General features: G+C 49.6%; 1 protein-coding gene across 2 annotated transcripts; it reads right to left on the bottom strand.

Annotated features, from left to right (window-relative positions):
• Positions 1–1400: 1400 nt before the first annotated feature.
• On the bottom strand, positions 1401–7378 carry LOC138657025 (uncharacterized). Of its 2 annotated transcripts, XR_011316996.1 has the most exons (3): positions 6001–7378; positions 3519–3672; positions 1401–2674 (listed from the first exon to the last, which is right to left on the bottom strand). XR_011316996.1 is itself a non-coding variant. In XM_069744503.1 (2 exons), exon 1 carries the CDS (start codon positions 5152–5154, stop codon positions 3592–3594), a length of 1563 nt encoding a protein of 520 aa, XP_069600604.1. In that variant the 5' UTR covers positions 5155–5381; the 3' UTR covers positions 1401–2674; positions 3519–3591. The 2 variants fall into 2 exon arrangements, 1 of the variants encoding a protein (XP_069600604.1); XM_069744503.1 differs by lacking the exon at positions 6001–7378 and having other exon boundaries at positions 3519–5381.
• Between the last annotated feature and the right edge of the window lie 2802 nt (positions 7379–10180).

Here is a 10180-nt window from a genome sequence, read left to right as displayed (position 1 = left end):
TCTGTCAACAAACTGTCATGTCAACTATGGAATTCCTTTATGATTTTTATGATTTAAGTTGTGCTGCTGTGATACCATAATTTCCCACGGGATCAATAAAGTGTATCGTATCGTATCGTATCGTATCGTATAATATAAAATACAAGGAACAAATACCACCACATCATGACCAGACCACATATTACCACCAATGACTGAATACTACAATACTGATCAGTAATAAAAAAAAACCCCACAATACTATCACCATCAGTGCCATTATACACAGGAGATCTGTAATTAGTAAGCAGTGTCTACAGGTAATACAGTGATCACCGGTGACATTATACACAGGAGCTCTGTATATAATGTATAGGTAATACAGTGATCACTGGTGACATTGTACACAGGACCTCTGTATATAGTATACAGTGTATAGTGTCATTGTATAGGTAACACTGACTCACCAGTGACGTCTCTAGGTGAAGTCCTTCATCTTTCATCCAGCACAGACCGCCATCATTTCTTCCAGCCAGGACTCGTCTCTGCAGGAAATAACAGTTATCTCGAGTTCCGCTTGTAGAACACATTACTTAATTTTCCCAGCCTCTACATTACACCACATGAAGAAGGCGACATAGTGTCACTCTACACAGTAACAGGACCGCCCCCCATTTAAAAAAGTATACTCAAAAAATAAAATAAATGCATCACTGCAATAATAATATCCCTTAATTAGCCCCTATGGTAATATTCGCCATCCTAGCCCCCGTGTGTCTCATTCCAGGTTCCAGCCATATGCTCTCCCATCCTGCCCTCATAAGTATCCATTCTGCCCCATATGATCTCCCCATCCTGCCCCATCTGTCTCCATCGTATCCATCCTGCCCCATCTGTCTCCAATCCTGCCCCATCTGTCTCCATTCTGCCCCATCTGTTTCCAATCCTGCCCCATCTGTTTCCAGTCCTGCCCCATCTGTTTCCAATCCTGCCCCATCTGTGTCCAGCACTCTGCCCCATCTGTTTCCAATCCTGCCCCATCTGTGTCCAGCACTCTGCCCCATCTGTGTCCAATCCTGCCCCATCTGTGTCCAGCACTCTGCCCCATCTGTTTCCAATCCTGCCCCATCTGTCTCCATTCTGCCCCATCTGTTTCCAATCCTGCCCCATCTGTTTCCAATCCTGCCCCATGTTTGTCCAATCCTGCCCCATCTGTTTCCAATACTGCCCCATCTGTGTCCAGCACTCTGCCCCATCTGTTTCCAATCCTGCCCCATCTCTGTCCAGCACTCTGCCCCATCTCTGTCCAGCACTCTGCCCCTTCTGTCCAGCACTCTGCCCCATCTCTGTCCAGCACTCTGCCCCATCTCTGACTGCTACGACCCATGACCGTTTACTCCCATTAAGTGAACACACAACAGTTGTCAGAACTTTTAAAACTTTTATTGGGAAATATACTCATAACATTTCCATCTTTTCCTTTGGGTAAATATTTTTGGTCGCAGCTTAAACAGGCAATATCTGCCAACAAATGGGGTGTAGGGAGATTACTGCCATCCGGTCTCCCGGGCAGGTATCTTCACCACCAACAAAACTCCACCCTTCCGCAGCTGCAACTGAACCAACATCTAACAAAAGGGGAGGGAGGGTGGGAAACAGGTCCGGGTCCTGGGATCGGATGTGGCTTCAGCGCTTCCCGGCACCAAGAGCAGGGGATAAGCCCCGCCCCCTCCGCGGGGAGTTAACCCCATATTCAGTTTGGCTTCACTTAAAGGGAGATCTCAGTAATAACAAGAGTGGGGGGGAGGCGCAGCAGTCATGGGACAGCGGCATAAGCCGCAGTGTCCCTAAGACTGCTACGACCCATGACCGTTTACTCCCATTAAGTGAACACACAAAAGTTGTCAGAACTTTTAAAACTTTTATTGGGAAATATACTCATAACATTTCCATCTTTTCCTTTGGGTAAATATTTTTGGTCGCAGCTTAAACAGGCAATATCTGCCAACAAATGGGGTGTAGGGAGATTACTGCCATCCGGTCTCCCGGGCAGGTATCTTCACCACCAACAAAACTCCACCCTTCCGCCAAGGAGGAGCGAATATAGAGAGCTACGACCCCCCCAACGAATGCATCGCCTGAACCACCCCTTCTCTAATACCATTGAGGAAGATATCTAAGCCCGCCTCGTTCAAATGGACTCCGTCTGGAAGCAGAAAACCGGAATTGTCCCCTTCCAGCCGATGGTGCCGAACAACTACACCATTCTTAAATCTTACGAATCGTGATATCCTCTGATTCAGCGTGCGTCTGGATCTCTCCTTAGCATTCAATTCCCTGGCACCCCGCCAAACCAGCCTTGGGATTACTTCGGACCAAACTAGACACATCAACGGGAAGAAACTCGGGAACTTGTCCATGTCCGATCTAATCAGCGTAAGTAGTTCAGCCAGTGGGGACGAAGCCAGGTCATTTCCTCCGGCATGGATAACCACAATGGTGGGGGATGAAGCCACCCGTGCAATGTGAACAACCTCCAGAAGAACTTGGGACCACATCATGCCTCTCAAGCCACGCCATATCACGTCGACATCGTTAAAGCCCAAAGATCGCCCTCCTGGGCACAACTCGGCGCGGCGAGCAGCCCAATAAATGTACGAGTGACCCACTATCCAGACGCTGGGTCGCACCCCATCTAGGAATAAAAATATACAGTTAGCCAACAACCAATAACCCAACAACCCAAGGAAGTTCCCCAATGAATTACCGAACCTGCTCCCGGATATAATAGTACCGAAACGACCAAAACTTTATAACAATAAATCAGGCCTGATGTATCTAGTAAAACAGCGGGATCTCCATCTACCCACCCTTTGAATTTCTGGTTCAAATAAACCCGCTCTAGATGCTTCTGTTGCTGCACCTATCCGAAATGAGTGAGTCCCAAATTCTGCCGCGGGCATTCCCAATAGTGACAACATGCGTCTCAATATAGCTAAGAATTGGCCCGACACTAGGGGAAGCCCATTCTCATGAATGAAAAATTGGGAACCATCCTTTCTAACTCGCATGTAATTCCTAATTAATGTTAATGGGCAAATGTCCTTGTTGATGGCAAATATTGGGAACCAAGTACCCCTGCCATCCTGATCAGTTTTGGATTTACATATTCTAATCCTTAGACCATCGTCACAAATTAGTATGTCTTCTCGCCTAAGGCCACCTGGTTTATTCAGTGCAGTAGGAACAATCTCACTGACCCGCATGGCCCCAAAGAATGCTAGGCCAAAAGCCGCTGACGTTAGCGCAGCTTCGTATTTAGAATCGCAAACAGATTCCGCGGCCTTAACCAAGCTCACTAGCAAATCAAAGGAGATAGGACGCCTGTTATCACCGTGTTTATCCGCTCGGCGCCAACCTTTCAGTAGCTGACTGACTAGGAAGTGTTTCGTGGAATCTGGCCAACTTTGCAGCTTGAATTGGAACGCTAACGCAGACACTCCCATGGCATGCATTTTGGATAGAAATGCCATTGTCACCTGCATTCGAGCATCCTCCGAAGACCCCACTGGTTTGCCGTCTGCTAAAAGATCGATGAGCGTATTAATGGCATCAGGTCCCCAGGACATCCCAGATCGAATGTGGACAATCCACCTCCTCCAAGGGTTCCTGAAGGCGCCGTCCCAGTAAATCCTGCGAGTAAAACCCAGTTAATAAACCATAAACATTCTCATTGCTGACGGTTAGTGCATTCGCTTTGAACCAAACATTAAACGTTAAGCATTTCAATACTATGAACCTAATTAGGTCTAAAACCAGCGGTGAAGGAGATGCTAGGTAGTTGATGGCATGCGCCCCGCCAACGGTTTCAAGTTGTAAACGAATACGCTTGTTGGCCAATTGTGGACCCCAGATTTCCATGGCAACTGCCACAGGGAGAAGTTCGATCAAGGTAGAATCTACGTTCCACTTCCTGGAAACCCAGAAAGCAGGCCAATTCGCAGCACACAATTTGTTACCAACACGAACACTGAAACCCGTGTGGCTTGACGCTGCAAAAAACAAACCCATGTCCTCGTTTGAGCATTCTGTCTCCTGAAAGCAAGTCCTACCATTGTAATTGCTGAGGAACAGCTTCCATGTGTTTAAATCAGAACGTAGATGTGCTGTAATCCTGATTCTATGATGTCGTTGACTCACTTCTCTCGTGGCTATCATCAATCTGCGCGAGAAGATCCTGCCCGCTGGCATGACCCTACAGGCAAAATTTAAGGAGCCAAGCAGCGACTGCATTTGCGTTAATGTGACCTTACCAACTGTAATACATCCGCTGATGAGATCCAGCAGCTTGTCAATTTTCTCCTTCGGCAACCTAAATTCCATGGCGACCGAGTCGATTTCAATCCCGAGGAATGTGATCACTGATACTGGCCCTATCGTCTTCTCGGGGGAAAGTGGGACCCCAAAATGTGCCATGGCATCTTTGAATTGGGCAAGGGCTGTGGCACATACGTCTGAGCCCGCTGGCCCGACTATCAAAAAGTCATCGAGATAATGAGTGATGGCGGTTAGCCGGGTGATCTTGTGAGCGACCCATTCTATAAACATGCTAAATAACTCAAAATAAAAACAGGAAATTGAACACCCCATGGGAAGACATGTGTCGTAATAGTATAGATCCTCAAATTTAGCCCCGAGTAAGTGGTGACAATCCGGGTGTACCGGGAGCAGCCGGAAAGCGGATTCTATGTCCGATTTGGCCATAAGGGCCCCCGGGCCAGCATTTCTGACGAGGTCAACCGCTTTGTCAAAGGAAATATAAGTGACAGCTGTTTCATCACTGGGTATACCATCGTTGACAGACATCCCCTTGGGGTATGAAAGATGATGAATTAATCGGTATTTACCTGACTCTTTTTTGGGAACTATACCCAGGGGTGAAACACGTAAGTTAGGGAAAGGGGGGGAATTGAAAGGACCACGAAAACGACCCAACCTGATTTCCTTCCCCAGCTTCTCTGCTAATACGTTGGGTAATTCCTTTGCTGATTGTAAATTAGGGGCTGATTGTGGCTCGGGTGACCAATTAAACGGGATGAAAAAACCGTAGGAGAAACCGAAACGCAGTTGCGCCGCGGCCAATTTATTGGGGTATTTGTCCAGCCACGGCCCCATTCTTTTTACGCTCACCGGCGTCGTTAACCTCACCTGTAGAGGGGTTTTTTCCGGAGATAGCTTTTTGGGGCGGACGTGTGCATTTTGCTACTGGGTGGGGACCTCCGCACGATGAACACTCATGTCTATATTTGCAGAGCTCATAGAACTTACAGTGCCCTTCATTAAATAACCAGCACGAACCTGGTCTACGAATGGCTGTTGCTGCCGCGTTGTTATTGGACCCGGCAGCGGGCCCGTGAAAGGATTGGGTTGTTCTCTGAGCCATCATCAGGCGGAGCCACGAATCCGTGGCTTTCATACCCCAGCCTAATTGAGGATTGGCGGCCAAGCCACGGCGGGAATCTTCATCATATTTCCACCATGCTGATCCCCCGTGTGCCATATAGGAATTATAGATGCTATCTAAGTATATAAATAGCTCGGAGCACCTTTCGGGGTGCTTTTCCCCCATAACGCATCCCAGGACCGCAATAGCTTGCAACCAGTTATTAATGGTTTTTGCAACTTTTGGTTTACGTTCATATGTTTTATCACCCAACCGCCTCTCTCTATCAACCGAGTGCTGATCCGTGGAAACCAGAGACCATATGTCAATGAAATCATTGGCCCAAATGTGTTCCTTGATGGCGCTATCCAAGTGGGCCCCTAAAGGAGGGACCCCACAGAATAGGCCATCCTTATACACATCCGGGCGGGGAGGAGGGGGCTGCCTGCACAATCCCGCTGGTTGTAGCAATTTTGGATTGACATAAATCCTGTTTCCTGTGGTTGCATTGGCTACTGTGTCTGAAAGGTTGGTGTTGGCTCTCTCCCCTCCCCATGCCCCAATAAAGGGGAACTCACCAATTGGTGCACCGGTATCCGGACAGCTTGCTTCCCGTGCCACGGGAGTCATCGGACCTTGACGCTCCATGCGATGTATGGACCTATGACGAGAAGACTCCTGCCTGTGTGACCTGCCTGAAGAACTACCGGATGAAGAAGGCGAGCGCCACTGCGAGGCTCTAGACCGTCTACTACGCCGGCTGGACCTAGATCTATACGAACGCTGTTTGCTAACATGACGATCGCGCTTCCTACGTCCGCTTCTGCGATGCTCTCTGGGGGATGACGATGATGACGACGATGATCTGCGCGCGGAGCGGATACCCGCACTCTGTCTATTATCCATAGCCGGGGTGCCAGCACCCTGAATTGGGGCACGAACAGCGGTTGCCATCAGTGATCGTGACGCTGGGGCGTCCTGGTGTTCAACTACTGCCGCCTGAGAGGGAGTAATTTGCCCGCCCGGTATTTGCGAATACGGGGTACTAAAGATGAGTGGGTAAGGTGGAAACTGTGATTCGCCCCCTGTACTAGCCTGGGAGTATGCACTATGCTGACCTGGTGCTAATATTATGTGATCCCATGTTCTGCTGCGCTACGGCTGCCGTGTCCTTGCTCCTGTCCGTATTGGCAATAGCTTCCCCCGTGTTCCTTGAAAGTGGAGGAATGCCTCCCTGTGGAGCCTCAGTCTCCTTTCCTGCCGTGCCTGAGTCCTGAGGAAGCAGACGTTCCCTGGACCCCCCCCCCCCCCCCCTATGCTGTTTCTAACTAAGTGCACAGCTCCGGCTAACAATGCTGGCACTTGCAGACCTGTACTCCCTCTCAGTGTGCCCGGGGCAGAAGGAGGAATACAGCTTGTATTGCTCGTCCCCGACCCCTGTGTCTCCACCACCTGCTGCAACGCGCTTCCTCCAGTCTCCCTGGCGCCCAGAGCAGAAGAGGCGCGTGCACGAGAGCTGCGCGTGCTCTTCTTTGAATATACTGGCGGGCTCAGCCGCGCCGGAGGCCGGGTGGCTCTGCGAGAGCGCCGACCCTCCGGCGGCACCGCCTGCACCATGGCAGGGAAGGAGTTGCTCCCGGTCAGCAAAGCTGCTAACCAAGCGCTGCCTTCCCTGCCGATCCTATCCCTCACCGCACTCTCCAGCGGGTCCATAATGCCGGCAGCCCATACAGGTTCGGGTCCTGGGATCGGATGTGGCTTCAGCGCTTCCCGGCGCCAAGAGCAGGGGATAAGCCCCGCCCCCTCCGCAGGGAGTTAACCCCATATTCAGTTTGGCTTCACTTAAAGGGAGATCTCAGTAATAACAAGAGTGGGGGGAGGCGCAGCAGTCAGGGGACAGCGGCATAAGCTGCAGTGTCCCTAAGTCCAGCACTCTGCCCCATCTCTGTCCAGCACTCTTCCCCATCTCTGTCCAGCACTCTGCCCCATCTCTGTCCAGCACTCTGCCCCGTCTCTGTCCAGCACTCTGCCCCATCTCTGTCCAGCACCCTGCCCCATCTCTGTCCAGCACCCTGCCCCATCTCTGTCCAGCACCCTGCCCCATCTCTGTCCAGCACCCTGCCCCATCTGTGTCCAGCACTCTGCCCCATCTCTGTCCAGCACTCTGCCCCATCTCTGTCCAGCACTCTGCCCCATCTCTGTCCAGCACTCTGCCCCATCTCTGTCCAGCACTCTGCCCCACCTCTGTCCAGCACTCTGCCCCATCTCTGTCCAGCACCCTGCCCCATCTCTGTCCAGCACTCTGCCCCATCTCTGTCCAACACTCTGCCCCATCTCTGTCCAACACTCTGCCCCATCTCTGTCCAGCTTTTTGCCTCTGTGTCCAGCGTTTTGCCCCTGTGTCCAGCGTTCTTCCCTGGGCCCCCCGGATCGCCGCTCTCAAGAAAAAAAAAAGAAAAAAAAAGAAGTTCTTCTTACCTGGCCGTGCTCCTGCGGCGGGCGAATTTCTGTGTCTCCACGCAGCTGCAGCGTGCACTTGCTGGCGACTGACAATGACGTCAGACGCCGGCGACCTGCACGCTGCGGCTGACGTCAGCTGCCAGCCTCAGATTGGCTGGCGGCTGTTAACTATTGACGTGCGGGCCCGCGCCCGCACGTCAATAGCTTTAAACAGCTGCAGCGTCGGCGCTAAGGGCCCGGTTAGCTTGCGGCTGCCGGTAGGGGCCCGGTGAGCAGATGAGACGGGGCCTGATGCGGGCCCCCTCTGCTCACCGGGCCCCATACCCCAGTCACGGCCGTCATGCCCTGATGGCGGCCCTGATTGTATGAAATACTTATTTCATGCAATAAAATGCAAATTAATTATGTAAAAATCATACAATGTGATTTTCTGGATATTATTTTTAGATTCTGTCTCACACAGTTGACGTGTACCTACGATAAAATTACAGACCTCTCCATTCTTTGTAGGTGGGAAAACTTATAAAATCGGCAGTGTATCAAATACCTGTTTTCCACACTGTATATGTTTGGTAAATTAAATCTGAATGATACAAATGGGAATTGTAAAAATCCATTTGTATGCAACAGAAACAACCATATTCAGATCTCAGATCTCCATTTAATTTTTGCAACATATCTGTGGTCATACCATAACATTTCAATAATTTGGAAAGGACCTTTGCTTTCATAGGTTCACTGACAGTTCAAGGTACGACACTCCCATGGTGCAGTCCCATTATGGAAGAAGCGGTCAACTAAAGTTTACTGTAAAATGACTGGGGCTATTAAGAATAGTCAATCAATTTACTATCACTTTCTTACAATTTGACAGGCACTGCAAGGGCCACACTGGTGACTCTATGTAGCAGACAGCCATCTGAATTAATCTTAAAACTCAGATGCCCCCTAGTGGCACATATTGTATACACAAACAATAATAATCCTGTGCTGTATATGAGGGGTTCTGTGCTGTATATGGGGGTCCTGTGCTGTATTGTATAAAGGAGTGCTGTATATTGGGGGTGCTGTGCTGTATATGGGGGTGCTGTGCTGTATATGGGGGTGCTGTGCTGTATATTGGGGGTGCTGTGCTGTATTCAGGGGTGCTGTATTGTATATGGGGTGCAGTATATGGGGATGTTGTGCTGTATATGGGGGTACTGTGCTGCATTGTATATAGGGGTCCTATGCTGCATATTGGGGTGCCGTGCTGTATTTTACACAGGGTGCTGTATAGTATATAGAGGGCTATGGGGGATGCATTATAGTATTTGGAGGGCTAGGATGGTGCATTATAATATATGGAGGACTCTGGGGTTGCCTTATAATATATGGAGGAATATGGGGTGTGCATTGTAATATATGGATAATTATAGGGTGCATTTTCTATGGGGATGCATTATACTATATGGAGGCTATGGGGGTGCATTATGATATATGGAGCCAATTATACTGCATGGAAACCATTACATTTGTAGGGCTCTGTGGGGGCATGATAATACTTGGAAGGTTATGAGGGCACTGCCCACATCTCCATCTTGGGAAGTTCTCTGCACCCAGATTGTGCATAGTATTAGATGGCCATGGTAAGTTGCTTTTTGATTTTTTCTGTGGTTTAACCCCTTTCTGACCTCGGACGGGATAGTACGTCCGAGGTCAGAAGCCCCTCTTTGATGTGGGCTCCGGCGGTGAGCCCGCATCAAAGTCGGGACATGTCAGCTGTTTTGAACAGCTGACATGTGCCCATAATAGGCGCGGGCAGAATAGCGATCTGCCCGCGCCTATTAACTAGTTAAATGCCGCTGTCAAACGCAGACAGCGGCATTTAACTACCGCATCCGGCCGGGCGGCCGGAAATGACGGCATCGCCGACCCCCGTCACATGATCGGAGGTCGGCGATGCTTCAGTATTGTAACCATAGAGGTCCTTGAGACCTCTATGGTTACAGGCAGCTCTAAGCGCCACCCTGTGGTCGGCGCTCACAGCACACCTGATTTTCTGATACATAGCAGCGAACATAAGATCGCTGCTATGTAGCAGAGCCGATCGCGTTGTGCCTTTTTCTAGCCTCCCATTGAGGCTATTGAAGCATGGCAAAAGTTAAAAAAAAGTAAAAAAAATTTTGAAAAAAATAAAAAAAAATATAAAAGTTTAAATCACCCCCCTTTCGCCCCAATCAAAATAAATCAATAAAAAAAAAATCAAATCTACACATTTGGTATCACCGCATTCAGAATCGCCCGATCTATCAATTA

This window comes from Ranitomeya imitator, chromosome 1 (assembly GCF_032444005.1).
Source record: "Ranitomeya imitator isolate aRanImi1 chromosome 1, aRanImi1.pri, whole genome shotgun sequence".
NCBI classification, from domain to species: Eukaryota; Metazoa; Chordata; class Amphibia; order Anura; family Dendrobatidae; genus Ranitomeya; species Ranitomeya imitator.
Note: the sequence above shows the minus strand (reverse complement) of the source record. Positions and strands in the feature narration are given on the sequence as shown.